This window comes from Vicugna pacos, chromosome 9, assembly GCF_048564905.1.
Source record: "Vicugna pacos chromosome 9, VicPac4, whole genome shotgun sequence".
Classification (NCBI taxonomy): Eukaryota; Metazoa; Chordata; class Mammalia; order Artiodactyla; family Camelidae; genus Vicugna; species Vicugna pacos.
The window spans coordinates 41,793,812-41,811,253 of NC_132995.1; the positions used below are offsets into that span (position 1 = coordinate 41,793,812).

The 17,442-nt window shown below is 40.2% G+C and overlaps 1 protein-coding gene across 3 annotated transcripts in view; it reads left to right on the forward strand.

Moving 5' to 3' along the window:
- Positions 1-17,442, forward strand: part of TANGO6 (transport and golgi organization 6 homolog) — a 152,257-nt gene that overhangs the window by 120,354 nt on the left and 14,461 nt on the right. For all 3 annotated transcript variants that reach the window (XM_006203733.3, XM_072967614.1, XM_072967613.1), the window contains exon 17: positions 2,523-2,636. In XM_006203733.3, the coding sequence (XP_006203795.2) occupies positions 2,523-2,636 (114 nt within the window). The remainder of the gene's footprint in view (positions 1-2,522; positions 2,637-17,442) is intronic.

Below are 17,442 nucleotides of genomic sequence, written 5' to 3' on the forward strand. Positions count from 1 at the left end.
GGGAGGATTTAGAAACAGAAGAGAAATATTACACCAGTTCATAAATTAATAAAGACATTACATCACCTATCTATCTACTAGCTGAGGCTTTTAGGGGTGGAAGGCAGTGTTGAGTCTGTCCTTGGGGTTGGAGGTGAGAGAGACTAGCCGTGGGAGTGACGTTGTTCAAACTGGACAGATGGAAGAGAGTGGCCATGCATTCTCCCTGCTTCTGGTGTTTGATGAGGGATCTATCCTGCTGGCTTGCAGAAGAGCAACATTACAAGTTGGTTACGGTAGCCTGACCTGAGCAGAAGAGGGCCATTCTTATCTCTAGGGGATGTATATATTAAAGACTATATTAAAATGTTGGTGCTTTAAAAACATTTTGTACAGCTGACCATTGTACATTTCACAGGATTTGGTCCTTGTGACAGAGATGTTGAGGAAGGTCCACAAACATTATTCTGTTCACAGGCCTCTTCCTGGTTGTCTCGGATGGCTGATTGCTGATGGGCCCCTGGTACAATCTGGTGTGTAAGTCACTAACAGCAGGAGGCCATTCCAGCTCATCTCAGCAAGGCTTGTAACAACCAGCTCCTCTCGGTCGTACCTCAGAAACTAACCCTGCAGGGGAAGCCCTTTTCCAGCCGGGATGCTTCTGCCTATCCTGATTGTGGAATAACGCCTGACAGTCAGAGCTGGCCTTACACTGAGCACTGAGGCAGAAGCTCAACCGACTCAGCATAATGAGGCAGAACAGAGGTGGCAAAGCTGGACATCAGGAGGGTTCTAGACCAGGAAGCTTTGTCTGCCAGATGTGGAAATAGGGGCCCAAAACTCAAACTTGAGGGAAGCAGGCAAAAGCCTTGGGAGAGTCTGTGCATTACACAGCCCTGAACTGGCTTTCATACTTTAGTTATCAGACTGAATAAGCTAAACTTTTATGTGTCAAGAAGAACTCGGACCTAGCTCTAACTTGTTTCTCTGATTTCAGCTCTTACCTTGTAAATACTAAGCCTGCAAGTGGAGGTACCTATTATGTTTTTGCCTGTTTGGAGGTCACCCAAGGAACTCCTCCTTGGCATGAATTGCTTCTACCATTAATGCCAGAGGCATGGAAGCCACTCTTGGCCTTGGGTGAGGGTCCCAAGTCAAAAGCAAAAGCATCTTGCTGGGTCTTATTGAAAAAAAGCCCCCAAATAGTTTTCTTGAATTTCCTTTCACATGTAAGCTTCGAGTTTGTCCAATGGGTATACAATTTGATTAAATGCCAGTGCATCACAGATGCAATTATATTTAAGAACAAGCTACTTCTTCTAATCCCTGTGCCATCACTGATTAATTAGACCCTTTGAACTATGCCCAACTGTTTGAAAGCTGTGAAAAATACAACCTGCATAGTTAAAATTTCTGCACAAGCCTATTTCCTCATTTGTGCCTATATTCTTTTTTTAAACCTTTTTAAAAAACCATTCTTTAAACATAATATGTATTTATATGTGTTTCCAAGCACACAATCTGGCTATTTTCTTATCATAGTTAGAAATCCCTCCACAGTTGGCCAGGATATATACTCACACAGCACATCACATAACAAAGTATGTGAGAGACCAATTGAATAATTTGGACTTACCTTCACATTTTTTATGTCATTGTGACGTTTTGAAATTTTTGTTTCTTCCTTTTCAGTCTTGCACCAACGCCTCAGAAATGCTTTTTTGCTGTTGTTTTCAGTTGTATCTCTTTAGTGAGGTTTTAGAGTATTTTTGTGCCTACCAGGAGCAGGGTGGGGGCAGGGTAGCTGGTACAGGGTATAGAAGATGTCTCATTTTATGACATATAATTATTAGCTATATACCTGGCACCATGTTTTGCAAGTAGTTGCCAGTCTTTTTCTGTTATAGAGCCAACTTTTAAAGTAAATGAGCACTAAGAGGCCCATTCCACAAATGAAGAAGCCCGGGCAGAGAGTCTCAGAAATTGGCCCCTGGTGACTCACATGGGATGGACACTAGATTTGTGGGACTGGGCCGTTGGGACATGCTAGAAGATCAGTTCGTTTATGTATTTCCTTATCCCTGGGCTGAAACGTTCATCAGTTGGCACACTGATACTCATGCGAGGCCTTGATCTCTGAAGCCTGCTGAGCTAAATCTCCGTGGTCCCTAGAAGCCACTGGGTTTTAGACCAACTTTTCTTCCTTCAATCTGATGTCCCCACAGTGGGGCAGGTAACAATTCTTCCCACTTTTGAGGAAATAGTCCCCTTTGACCATACCCTTATTATATACATGTATTCCTTCCCACTTCCTATCTCCCTCCTGAATTCCAAAGCAGATATTGCTCTTTTCCAGAAAACCAGACTAAATCAAGATCTCTACCACTAGATCTCCCTCTCCTTATGGAGAATGAGGAAGCGATCCACCGCTAAGCCTAGATAATTTGTGATGAAACCAGATAGTAGAAAGTGTAACACAGTTGAAAGGCTTCAGGTAATTGTGCAATCCTGATTTTTATTGACTTCTATCCTTGCCCTCCTAGGTAACAGCTTGCCTGATTGCTGTGGCTAAAACAGACCATGAAGTTCAAGTGCGCCGAGCTGCCATCCATGTGATTGTGCTGCTGCTTCGGGGACTCAGCCAGAAAGCTACTGAGGTAAGTCAGTCTCTTACCATTTGGAACTTCCCTACCTCTTTGTTTTTTATCTGTTTATCAGTTTTCCTTTCACGAGGGCAGGCCTTGAACCTTTTTCCTGGATGAACTCACGCAGATGAATCAGCTGGCAGGGATTTTATAGCAGGAAAATTGTATTGTTTGCGTCTTTAATAAGAGTTTCTGTTTCCTCTGTAACGTATTAGGCAAACTGCACAGTAAACCGCTGCAGAAAAACCAGAGCACACGTTTATAGATTGAGATTCTGGGTCCCAGCGTTCCCCTCAGGGGTACAGGGTCCAAGGTGAGCTGGCTGGACCACACGGACCCTGCCTGAACTTTAGTGACTTGTCTTCCTGGCTCAATTGTTCATATGGAATCACTAAAGGACCTCATTTCAAATGTTTCCTTTCTAGCGCAGTTCAATCCATGAGATTTTAGTTACTGCATAAATTGAACTTTTATTCTACCTCCAAGTGGGTTTGGCTGGATTTCTCCAGAGTGTGCAGCCAGTCCAGGAAGAGAGTATATATATCCATATGTGTGCTAAGAACAAGTGACCTCTAAACTAATTTTCTTCTTGATTTTAATGGAAATTCATTCCCAGTTGACTTTATAGAGAGGGTATGCATTATTAATTCACCTCCCGGCATCCACAGTGCTCGTCTGTGGCTGGCATATCGGTATTTAACTAAGTGTCAGTGAAGCCATTAGCAGAGTGCATGTTTTGTTCTGTTCATGCTGGAATTTTGCCATATCAAGTTCCTGACACTGTTTTTGTACAAGCATGGATACATTAGTTACCCCCTCGTTACTGTCTAGGACCTTGATAGGAGGAGGGTATGTGCAGATCGTAACTTGATAATTCAGAAGATTAAATTGCTTTAGGGTACACACTGCTCTTGTTGAAAATCTGCTGCACAAAATGGAGTTAAGAAAGAGTCAGTGCTTTTTTTAACCCACTGTCAAGATCTGCAAGACTCTTGATAAATATACCATTGTTATGTAAGTTAACAATAGGGGAAACTGGGTGAGGAATATACAGGAATTCTCTGTACTGTCTCTGCAACTTTTCTGTAAATTTACAATTATTTCAAAATAAAAGTTTATTTTAAAATACAAGTTACAATGCTATTAAAATAAATCTGAAAAACTCTGTAAGCACACACACCCCTACTCAGTGAGAGTATGTGTGTATGTGTGTGTTTGCATCTGTAGGAGAGCAAAATGTCTGGTTAGTAAAATGAGAGAATAAACAGAAAGAAACTCTATCCAGATTTCTCACATCTGTGTGTAGCAATGAAAGCAACACTAAGCAGTGAGGCAAGCTCTCACCAGTAGTAAAATAATTTGTGGCCATGGAAGATTCTGTCACTTTCAAAAAGCCATGTGAATGAAAAACCTGTCTCCTGTTCGCCAAACCATTTCTAGTCTACGCTCACTGAAATTTATAAATTGTGCTTATTTACTGAATAAAGAAAAGGAAATGGCGTGGGATGAGTGTATGAGTCCTCTTCCTGGTGCAGCCTTGAGACCAGGTGTGTTAAATCTTGTAATCGTAGGTGTGATTATAATCAGGGGCACTTTAATGAGAAGCGGAGATAACCGCAAAGCTTTCAATCTGAGATTTTCTCTACTGCTCTGTTTTGCCCCCAGGAACAGCTGAAATGAAAATGCCACTTTGTTGATGAAGTTTTGTTTTGTTTTTTTTGCCTTCTAATCACTATCTCTCAAGCTGTAGAGTGCCAGAAGATAATCCTAGGTTTCAGTGAATTCCCTGTTGCTCGCAGAAGTGCTGGACAAGGACCTCTGTGATTCTGGCAGCTTGAAAAAGAAGCAGAGAGTCGAGTAAGAGATAGAGGTTCAGGAAATCAGGAGATAGGTTGGGATCACCACTTGCATGCAATTCATGAGGTAGCTTTTACCTCTTTCCCACTTACAAGTAGCCAGACTATCCACACTGGAGGGAAATACAGCATTCACTTTCTTATTGAAAAACTTTCCTTCTTTGCTTAATGTTGTTTTGGCCTTATGATCATATCTGTTAATTCACTCATTCCTAAGTCTGAAGCCAGAAAAGATCCGCCTTCCCCTTGCTGTAAATGGAATTTACTAGGAATACCCAGGAGAGGAGGTATGTTTAGACCCGTACTTTCTTTTGGCCTCTGAGTTGAGAACAGTCCTCTTCATCATGGAGATGAGCTAAGTGACAGCATGAGAAAATTGTCCCTCACTATCCATCTCTTCTCAAGTTCAATCTTTGCAAGGCTACTTGTTTATTCTAAGAATTGTAAGTTTAGAACCTCTGTATTCATAAATTTATTCTAAAGACAATAATGAATCATTGGGACAGTAATGGTTGAGCAACAGCCTACCAGACTGGCCTCCTTCAGACAGCAGTTACGAACTTTGGTCATAGTACAGCAAGTAGCTACTGAGGACCTTAAGAGTGGTCAGAGGCAGGCAGATTCTTATGGGGTGTCCATGTTTAGAGGAGAGGTGTTGTAGAGAGTAAGTTCCCATTTTCTTGGCTGATTTTAGCCCGGGGGCGAGTTATATTTGACGAGGCATGCAGTGCATTAGGGGTACTGGTGGAGAAATCACAGTCTTTCTGGGCTGGAGAACCAGATTAAATCTGGGGAAACCACAGCTGCAGGAGAAAGAGGTGAGACCCTGGAGGGGAAAGATCCAGAGAAAGGATTCCCAAATTTTGTCTTCCTGCATCTCTGGCTGACCCCAAAACCAAGCAAGATAATTACCTGATATTAAAAAAAAAAAAAGCACTAATTGAAGAGCAGAATCCCGTCTCCATAATTTAACATTCATAATGTCCAGGACACAATCCAAAACTACTCAGTATATAAAACACTAGGAAAGTGAAACGTATTCTTGGTAGAAAAGAAAATCACCTGAGACCAACCCCAAGATAATCCTCATGTTAGAACTGTCGGGCAAGGATTTTAATGCACCTATTATCATGGCCCTCAGTGAAGTAAAAGAAAAAATATGTCTGCAGTTAAATAGAAAGATAGAAAATCTCAGCAACGAAATAGAAATGATTTTTTGAAAGAGCCATGTTGAAGTTTTAGAACTAAAACTACAATATCTGAGCTTTTTTTAAAATCACTGAATGGAATTAAAAGCAGGATGGAGATGACCAAGGAGAAGTGAATTTGCAGATAGAGCAATAGAAATCATCTAATGTAAAGAATGTAATGTAATGAGAAGATTTTTAAATGAATGATTTGGTGTGAACAGAGGCTGTTAGAATCCTTACTTTGTATTTCCCTTAGGAGCAATGACTCAGTATCCATTAATTCAGTCTTCACGCACCTTTGTAGAACATAACCACCCCAGATAACGAGACTCATTTGTCTATACAATAGAAAAAAAAGTTGTTGGTCTTAAGAAAAAGAATTAGTGATTTGGGGTTGACAATAGTTCTAAATTTGTCTAGGTAACTACTGTTGTAGTTCTCTGCAGAGTTTACTGAAAGCTGACTTCTTAGGACTGTGAAGTACTTGGCAACTTCGCACATGGATTTGTAGTGGCTAAGTATGGTGACATATTAATATTGAAACTTTCTCCCTTGCTTTTTAATATTAAAGGGTAATTCCCAGTGCATAGATTTTCTTCCTTCTAATCCCTAATTTTAAATGATGAAAGAACAATCTATTCTCTACTCTGTCTAGTGGGAGATAAGTAGTAGGCTCTAGAATTCATTCCTTCAAGATGACAACCCAGCCTTGACACCAGGTCGTATCTTCAAAAATAAGCAAAACCTAGAAGCATCTTCAGGGGGAAGAGTTTGGAATTAATTATTAATTGATGGCTGAGTCAGGTTCTGAGCCAAATCCAAAGCTACCCAGGAATGGTTTTTAATTCCTTCTCTGAGTCCAGTGTTGGACTCTCATGACAGAAGCCTGTTCTAATAACATTAGGAATGATGGTTTCACTAACTTTTGTGAGTTGGACTTCTTTGTGAGAGAGAAGGCATACTGTGGCTGAAAAAGAAAAAAAAAGAAAGAAATGGTTTGTGGATGATGTGATGCTTTTTCAAAGACAGCAGTTACACATGGTTCGTCCAAAAGATGTAACGCGTGTCACCTAGATTCACCTTGTGCCTGTCTGTCTAGACCGAGAGCTGGGACCCGAGGAGGACTGATGACCTCTGACACAGCAAGTTATAAGTAATTGGGCTGACTGAATGGAAACTTTCCTTCCTTTTATTGGTTTTGTCGTATCCCCAAAGTTATTTTGACAGCATTTGTTGTGTTTTTTGTGTGTGTGCTATGGGTGTAGTTAAATGGGCGCAGTTTCTTTCCCAGAGCAAGCTTCACAGACACTGCTTCTTTTAAGAGATCAAAGGCTCCATGTGAGGAGCAAATGAAAAGAACATTTACATAAAAATGACTGGGATCCAGGTAATAATAATTTGTTCCTCTGTAAACTTTGAGCAAGGTCTTGGGAGAGCCCTTTCAGGACTGAAATTAAAAAGCATCGCTTCTTCCCAGGAGCACAAAGCTATGGCCAGTTGACCATGGTTGGTCATCTGCTGCCGGCCCGGGCTTGGGTGTTTACAAATTGATATTAATAAAAGACATTTAATAAGAATTCAGCATTTTTGGACATTGTTTATGATGCCACAGAGACAGAGGCACAGACAGATTTTAAAACATATTGTAGGGGAGGATATAGCTCAAGTGGTAGAGCGCATGCTTAGCATGCATGGGGTCCTGGGTTCAATCCCCAGTACCTCCTCTAAGAATAAATGATAAATAAATTACTTCTTTCCCATCCCCCACCAAAATTTTAAAAATAATACAATAATAAATAAATACTTTTTAAAAATAAAAAATAAAACATGTTTTAAGTCTCTTCCCCCACAGATACTTCTCTCTGACTCAGTCTTAGACACCCTACTTACTGTTGCTCCATTTCAATCTCAGAAGAAAAAAGTCCTCTTAAGGCTGTGTGTTAGCTTCCTAGGGCTGCTGTAATAAAGTTCCACAAACTGAGTGGCTTAAAACAACAAAAGTTTACTATCTTATAGTTCTGGAGGCTAGAAGTCCAAAGTTAAGGTGGGCCATGCTCCCTGAGACCGTAAAGAACTCCTTCCTTGCCTCCCCGTGGCCTCCAGTGATTTCTCGGCAATCCTTAGAGTGACTGGCTGGCAGCTGCACAACTCCAGTCTCTGCCTTTGTGGTCACATGCATTCTCCCCGTGTGTCTCTGTCTTTATGTGGCTTTCTTCTTATATAAGGGCACCGGTCATATTGGGTTGGGCGGACCCCAACTCCAGTAATGACATTATCTTAACTAGTTACATCACAACAACTCTATTTCCAAATAAGGTCACATTCTGAGGTCCTGGGGGTTAGGACCTCAATATATCTTTTTGAGGAGGAACGGGGGACACAGTTCAACCCATAACGGGCCCTTAGGATTCCTGTCCTTTCTGTTTTGTGCCTATGCTTCTCCATTTGTTCTCTATTGCTGAATCTTGAGAAGAGCCTGTTCTGTATAGGGTGTCTCTGTCTCCTGTCTCTGTCATTCTCCTTTCCTTTTTTTTTCCCTCTAAGTGTCTGTACCACATCCTATACTCGCAGGAAGACAAGAGGGGCAATGTTTCTGACATGCTTACCTTGAAAGAAATCGATTCTCACACTCGAATAGAGAAAATAATGAGGGAACATAGAATAATTTTTTGGACTATTGGACTTTTGGACTTGGTGCAAGTTCTGGTCTGGGTGCGAATCTCTTAACCTCTCTGAACCTCATTTTCACATCAGTCCTACCTGTCTGTCAGAGATGTGGCAGGGATTAGATGGGATAACATATGAAACCGCAAACTATAAAGGGCTGTAAGTATAAAAGACAGCGGTGGTGACGACTGCTAGTCATCACTGGTGGCGGTGGTGGCAGTGTTATTGCTGTTGTCACTACCACCACCATCACCTCTACTGCTGTCTGATCCACAGGTTTGCTGGGGTTTTTAATGATTTTTTTAAACCCACCAAAGATAATTTTATATTCAATATTGATGAATAGGCAGTTTCTTTCATGGCTGGAACTTTTAGAACCTTACAGTTTATCATGCCAGGCCCTCACCATCGGTCATCTCAGGTCTTAGAAGGCAGGCTTCATAACATGGGACATAGCCGCCGACTCCGCAAGCATCTCATGACTGCCCATGCCACCTTGTTCTTCCTCATGATGGATACCAGCTCTACTGGAAGATGTATAAGAACCTAGATGCGTTGTAGTCTGAACCAAAAGGTTCTGAACCTGATTTGAACTCCACCACTGTTGCTTCCCCTTTTCTTTCCCACCGCTAGGAAGCAGTCCTGGTAGTAATGCTGTCTGCTCTTGGAAAGCAGGCACTGAGCTAATGCATTACTGTATTGTCACAGCTGATTCCTCAGGAACTCTGAGAGTTAGGTATTGTTATTCCCATTTTACAAGTTGACTAAAGGAAGCCTCTCTGAGGTTAAGCAAACCACTCAAGATCACACTGCCGGTAAATGGCAGAGCTGGTTTAAAGTCAGGCTGTGTATCTCTAAAGCCTGTGCTCCACCTGGCTCTACTGTTCCCTCACTTAAACTGCTTAGTTTTTTAAAAGAAGGAGCAGATAAAGATTATTTTTAAGAATCACACCAATAATAGGTGAAAATACACAGTAAGCAGTCGCCGGTTTAATTTTCCACAGTGAGAGTATTTAAAGTATGTTCTGGTTAACTGAGTACAATTAACCAAAGTTCTAGTTCCTGTTTAGCCATCTACTTTTTCTGTAAATCGCTAAGTTCTCATCACTTCCCTGTGGCAAAGTGTTGCCCCCAAAAATTGTGATGACTTTTTACACCTGTTGTATATACATAGAAGCTTGTGTTACTCTGTTTTGTCTCAAGCCCAACATAATTTGTTATTTTTTACCTCCTAAGACCCAGTCAGACCAGAAGCACAACTTTTTAAATGTTCATTCCCAGACACCAAAAACCGAATGCTTAGTTATTAACGAATGCCTGTTTTTCCAAGGATCTCTACCATCTGTCAAATACAAGATTTATATATGGGATAGCAACTCAGGAGTCATGCCCTTAAACTTCTGAGTTCAAGAGGGTTTATAACTAGATAACCCTGGAGGTTATCAGGGACATTTTCAGTTGCATATTTGTCTCAGGATCTGAGCCAGGAGCTGAGAGAGCAGGGGCAGGAAGGCTGTCAGGAGAGGAGCCGTACAGGCCGAAGACAGACCCAGCCTGAGGGAAGCTGGTGAGCAGAAGAGAGGCAAGGCCAGGTCCAGGCAGACAAGGACACTTCTGCAAGGCCGCAGCTGCTGTCCCAAAGGAAGGTCAGATGAGTATGCTCTGTTCATTAGTCGCACTGCAGCCCCTTCTCTCTCTCACCTTGTATTTTTTCTTACATAATTTCTTAAATTGAGATGTAACTCATCTGTAAAATTAAAGGCTGCAGTTCAGGGTTTCTAGTGTATTCGTAAAGTCATGCAAACATCACCACCATCTACTTCCAGAGCATTTTCATTTCCCCAAAAAAGAAGCCCCAAACCCATTAGCAATCACTCCCCAACTACCCCCTCCCTCCGACCCATGGTAACCACAAACCTACTTTCTATCTGTGGATTTGCCTTTTCTAGACATTTCATATAAAAGGAATCATATAGTATGCAGCCTCTTCTGTCTGGCTCCTTTCACTTAGCATAATGTGGTCAAGGTTAATCCATATTGTAGCATGTATCGAGATTTTATCACTTTTTACGGCTGAGTAATATTCCATTGTATGGGCCTAGCATATTTGTTTATCCATTCATCCGTTGATGGACATTTGGGTTGTTTTCACTTTTGGCTATTTTAAATAATGTTGCTATGAACATTTGTGTACAAGTTTTTGTGCAACATATGTTTTCAGTTTTCTTGGATATGTACCTGGGAGTGGAATTGCTGGGTCATATGATAACTCTGTGTTTAAGGAACTGCCAGACTGTTTTCTAGATGCATCATTTTTTTATTTCCACCAGCAATGCTTGAGGGTTCCAAATGTTCCACATTCTCATTAACACTTGTTATTGTCTATCACTTACTAGGATTATAGCCATCCTAGTGGGTATAAAGTGGTGTATTTCTCTGATGCCTAAGATGTTGAGCATCTTTGCATGAGCTTGTTGGCCATTTGTATGTCTTCTTTGGAGAAATGTCTATTCAGAATTTTTGCCCATTTTTTAATTGAGTTATTTGTCTTTTTATTGTTAGTATATTCATTTCTAAATTTTATTTCCAAAAAAGTTATTCATATACATAGTATTACAAAGCTTAATCCAAAGACCCATAACCCCATCCTCCATTCTCATTCCCCATCCGCAACTACTATTTTCAACTTGATTAGCTGTTTCTTTATTTTTTTTCCATTTTTAAAAATTGAAGTATAGTCAGTTTACTATGTTGTGTCAGTTTCTGGTATAGAACATGTTTCAGTCATATATATACATACATATTTTCCTTTTCATATTATTTTTCATTATAGGGTACTACAAGATATTGAATATAGTTCCCTGTGCTACACAGTAGAAACTTGTTTATCTATTTTATATGTAGTAGTTAGTACCTCCAAATCTCAAACTCCCAATTTATCCCTTCCTACTCCCTTCCCTCTGTGGTAACCATAAGTTTGTTTTCTGTGTCTGTCCATCTGTTTCTGTTTTGCAGATAAGTTCTTTTTTTTTTTTTTTTTTTTAGATTCCACATATAAGTGATATCATATGATATTTTTCTCTTTCTGGCTTACTTCACTTAGAATGATGATCTCCAGATCCATCCATGTTGCTGCAAATGGCATTATTTTATTTTTTATGGCTGAGTAGCATTCCGTTGTATAAATATATCACAACTTCTTTATTCAATCATCTGTGGATGGCCATGTAGGTTGTTTCCATGTCTTGGCTGTTGTAAATAGTGCTGCTATGAACATTAGGGTGCACGTATCTTTTCAAATTAGAGTTCCCTCTAGATGTATGCACAGGAGTGGGATTGCTGGATCATATGGTAAATCTGTTTTTAGTAGTGGAGGAATATCAATGCTGTTTTCCATAATGACTGTAGCAAACTACAATCCCACCAACAGTGTAGGAAAGTTCCCTTTTCTCCACACCCTCTCCAGCATTTATTGTTTGTGGACTTTTTAATGATGGCCATTCTGCCTAGAGGCCATTTGTATGTCTTCATTGGAGAATTGCTTGTTTAGGTCTTCTGCCCATTTTTGGATTGGGTTGTTTGGGGTTTTTTGTTGTTGTTGTTGTTATTAAATTGTATAAGCTGTTTATATATTCTGGAAATTAAGCTCTTGTCAGTTGCATCATTTGCACATATTTTCTCCCATTGTGTAGGTTGTCTTTTTGTTTTGTTTATGGCTTCCTTTGCTGTGCAAAAGCTTTTAAATTTAATTGGGCTCCATGTGTTTATATTTTGTTTTTATTTCTATTGCCTGGGTAGACTGCCCTAGGAGAACATTGCTAAGATTTATGTCAGAAAATGTTTTGCCTGTGATTTCTTCTAGGAGATTTATAGTGTCTTGTCCTATGTTTAAGTCTTTAAGCTATTTTGAGTTTGTTTTTGTGTATGATATGAGTGAGTGTTGTAGCTCCATTGATTTACATGTGGCTGTCCAGCTTTCCCAACACCACTTGCTAAAGAGACTGTCTTTTCTCCATTGTATATTCTTGCCCCTTTTGTCGAAGATCAATTGGCTGTAGGTGTGTGGGCTTACTTCTGGGCTCTCAATTCTGTTCCATTGATCCATATGTCTCTTTTTGTGCCAATATCACGCTGTTTTGATTACTGTGGCTCTGTAGTATTATCTGAAATCTGGGAGGGTTGTTCCTCCAGCTTCATTCTTTTTCTTCAGTATTGCGTTGGCAATTCTGGGTCTTTTGTGATTCCATATAAATTTTTAGGATTATTTGTTCTAGTTCTGTGAAAATGTCCTGGGTAGTTTGATAGGGATTACATTAAATCTGTAAATTGATTTGGGTAGTATGGCCATTTTAACAATATTATTTCTTCCAATCCAAGAGATTAACTGTTTCTTTAAATGTTTACTTCCATATTTCCAAGTAGCGTGCTTATACTTTAATTTCTTGGATTTTTCAATTCACTTATTTGACTTCCTACTGGATCTAATATGTAAAAGTGTGACTTGCTCTTTGATTATGTTCCTCAGGTGGAGAAAACTGGCTTGCAATGAGAAGGAATGAAGCAGCAGGGTATATATGACTTAGACTTAGAGCATGGACTCTAGGGCTAGATTGTCTAGGATTGAATCCTAGCTTTGCCATTTACTGGCAGTAAGACCCTGCACAGGTTAGTTGACCTCTCTGTGCCTCAACTTCCTTATCTGTAAAGTGGGGATAATAATAGTACCACTTTATAGTGTTGTTGTAAGAATTAAATGAACTTATTTATGTAAAGTATTTAGATGGTGTAGGTTCTAAGTGCTCAATATGTATTAGTTATTATTATTATTAACCTGCCCCTCACAATTATATGCATCCCCCTTTCCCATTCTCCCTATATAGTTGCATTACAGTTTCTGCTATATCAGCGTGTAGTATTTGTATTATTATGACTGTAACTAATATCTACAACTGAGCCATATAATATATTATGGTTACATTTCCTTTCTTGTGTGAATTGACTTTCTCTGAAGTTAATAAATATCTCAGGTTTACATTTGTTACTTTTCTATGAACCTATTACCAGTTCATTCCCAATCTCTGCTAAAAGTTTATAAATCTCTAAAAACGTTTCATCAGGAGACTTCATTTCATCGGGGGACTCCAAGACTTATTTTGAAGTCTTTTCTTTGGAGCTGGTCAGAGAATTATCTAGTCTCCTTCCTAGAGGATATGAGGCTGCCAGGGTTCTGGAAGATGAGTGGAAGGAGGTGGATGGCAATCTCACCAATCACTGTGTAGACTTTTACCTAATCCTTCAGTGTTCAACATGGCAGCCCCATCCGTGTCTGTACCTGATGTCCATCTATCCAGAGTCCCTCTGGTTGGACCTCAAGAGGTTAAAACTCTAGGTTTCTGCTCTAGTTGGAGAGGGACAGTCACCTGGATACACAGAGTGGAAATCATCAGGGGACCTAATTACCACTCAAACATACTTCCATCCAGGGCTTCTGTTCATCTCCATTTTAAAAAGTATGGTCCATCAACTCCTGAACTCTTTTGAGTTTCTGTGGTGCATTAGTCTTGCTTCTGGGCTTCTTAGGTTTGAAGAATCAATTTACCATCCAAACCAGGACACTTTTGAGAGTGTAAGAGGACGCCGTTAATAATTATACCAGCACAGCAGTTGTAAAATGTACTAACCTGGGCAAATAAGGACTATGACCCTAGGATTCATCCAACTGCTTTCTAACCTAGCTTTTGTTGTCTTTGCCTTGTTAGTTTTTTTCTGATAACTTAATGCTTTTTTTTTTTTAATCTCTTTACTGTCGCTTTTGTGGGGTTTCAGGAGAGAGCAGTAGTGTGTTTAATAATGCCAGCTTTCAGGAAGCAACTTCTCCATTGATGGAGAAAGTAGGTGTGGAAGACAAATGTGACTATAAAAGGAGCTCTTTGGTTTTAAGCAACAGAAACGTAGTCTGAACTTGCTTAAACAGAGAGAACTTTTAGCCAACCAAATCCAAAGAAGGGCTGAACAACCATGTGGTGAGAAAAGCTGGGATGGAGCTGGTCGTCACTGACTGTTAGAATCAGGAACCAAGATGCTTTCTCTCGTCTCTGCTTCTCCTGCATTTCGCCTTCATTCTCTCACACTGGAGTCCAGCTTTCTTCCTCTGACAGCAGCATGACCACTGACAGTGGCCCATTGTGGCATCTTATATCCAACACTCGGATATTCCCTCTCTGGCCCCAAATGCACAAATTCCAAGGAAGAAACTTCACATTACAGCTGAAATCAGATGCCCATCCCCAGGTCAACTACCTTGGCTGGGCCATGTGCGGTGGGTGGGGTTGTTGGTTTGTGTGAATTCGTGTTCAGCATCCACCATAGCCATTAGTGAGAGGAGAGGCTGGGGTCAGTGCCTGGGAGTAGAGGATAGCCCCATAGATTTCTTCAGTGGTAAGTTGGCCAAATCCAAATGACATTAGTGATGGATTTGAGAAACAAAACTGTAAAGATTAGGACTCAGTACCTTACTGTTTCTGCTAAAATATAAATGTTCGACTTTTTCTAGTGATAACGTAAGTGACAGTTTGGAAGCCTTAACATTTAAAACTGCTCTCTTTCTGTCTCTCCTGCATAATCATTTACATAGATCTACATATGTTAGAACTTGGTTTGTCTTCCTCTTCTGCATCAGACTTACGCTGTTTTATTTTCTGTAGGCTAGCTTTCTCCTTACCCTTCTTAATCTGATCTAAAATGGCCAAAAAGAAGGTACTGACACTTATACACTGGATTTTGGAATGTTAGAGGTGGAAGAGGCTTTAAAGACTATTTCATTTATATTTCACAAAAATTTCCCTTGGCTTATTAACCTCATGAGTTGCTCCTTTGACAAAAGGTCTCCAGGGTCAAAAAAGTATGGAAAATGCTGCATACAACTCTATTCCCCTCTTGGGGATTAGGTACATGTTAGCCTGTTAAGGAGTCTGAGAAGTCCTGCAGCAAAGAAAACAGTTTCTTCAACATTTCAACCATTTACCAAGGAACCCCTTTTTCATTATAAGCATGCCAAGTAATAATGTTCCATGGAACAGACTTTGGGAAATAATCCAACCGTCTTATTTTATGAATGAGGAAAAACAGTTCACAGGGAGACTGTGGTTATGATTTTCCAAGGCTAGTGCCAGGAAGAATTAGCACTCATTTCCAGTTGTTTCTGGTAACTTACATTGGCCAGCTGCTAACAGAAATATAGTATCTCCCCTCTCTTCCTCTTAATTCACTCATCCACCTGGAACAAGGTTCACCTTATTATCTAGGCTGTCTCAGGTAACACCATGAAGGGGTACAGGATGAGCACCAGCTTTAGAAATAGTTACATCAGCTCCCTTTCTCTAAATCAGACCCAACGTACTTTTATTATAATAAATTATTGCAGCAAATATTTTGGAGTTCCCTGTTTATCTCCTGGAATGAAATTTATAGCTCCTTAACCCACATGTGTATTTTAAAAGTCAATATAATGTCCCAACTATACTATAAAGAAGGAATAAGAGGATAGTAGTTTATAACAAAATAACATATTTCAATATATAAATATCTAGGCCAACTTAAAGATACAATAAACTATTAAGTTGCTCTTATATGTAGAATCATCATGAATGTAACAGCTACAAATACAAATTGATAACAAATATCATGTACTGGCAACTCAGAAGTACATTGAGTAGCCTGGTTTTCCAAAATGGTAAACTGCTCTCTGTAAAATTCCGAACAAATCAAAACATTATCTTCTCTCAATTCATATGGCACTTGCATTCCTGAAAATTTCAGTATATATTAAAACCTGGCAAAAAATACTTTTATTGAGCATTTATTATATGATAGCAGTTAAATCTAAGTGCTTTAAATCAATTACTTTATTTAGTCTTCATAATGATCCTATTTAGGTATGATTAATATCCCCATTTTACACTTGAGGAAACTAAGAGAGAGAAGATAAGTAACCTGTCTGACAGCCAGTAAGCGGCAGAGCAGTAGATGAGCCTAGGCAGTGCAGCTCCAGAACTTGCGCTCGCAGGTTCAGTGACTGTCACCCGAAGGACTCAGAAACTGAGTCACTTAGGCTTTTTCTTCGTAGACCATGGCCAACAGAAGGCTGCTTCAGAAACTGAAAACCTGATACCTAAAAGGAAAGCAGGTCGGACTCCCTCCTTACAGCTATTTACTGCCTACCCTGGAGAACGATGGAGCAGTGAGAGGAGAATGTTTGGGGTGAGCCTTGGACCCAGATGCCCTGACCTCCCAGGACTTGCCAGTGTGAACTGTTCAGAGAGTAGAGACAGGAAACAACCCTGGCTTCGTTTTCACTCTTCCTCATCTTCCACTACCCCTTGCCAAAAGCACAGGCTAACCAGAGACTGTGCCATCCAGCAACTTCCCATACTGGACACAGATCTGAAAAAGCAGGGAGCTGAGAAAAACTGGAGACCAAATGCCTCTGAGGCTGCCAGGCTGGGAAGTGAGTCCTGGGACTTTCCTCCTGCCCTGCAGCCTGATCGGGAATCTATTCTTCCTCTGAGAATGACTGTGATAATAATCAAATGGGACTGTGGGTTACAAAACCCGCTTATCTTTGCTCCATCCTCTGAAAGGGAGGAGTTCCGAATAAGCTTTCCCCTCCTTAGGGTGACTTGAAATGACAGTCTGAATTGATGCTCTGGGGTCTGTTCCAGCTCATTGCTCATCACCCCACGGTTTGTTTACTCTTAGCAAATCTGCCCCAAGTAAATTTCATGTTCTCTGAGGTTTAATGTTTAATAATAATATAACTAATGTGTATTAAGGGCTTACTATATGTATGCTAGGCAAAGGACTGGATTCTTTACATGCATTGTCTCATTGAATCCTCCTAACAACCTTGTGAAACAAATATGCTTCTAACTATTTACAAGTAAGAAAATTGAGGTCCAGAAAGTTTACATTTAGATGCCCAGGTCAAACAGATGAGAGCCGAGTGCAAACCCAGGCTGCTGTATTGCCAGGTTGGTTGTTCTGAAGAAACTAATTAGAACTGCCTGAGATTACACTTGAGGAAGAGGTAAATTGTAAACGGTTGCA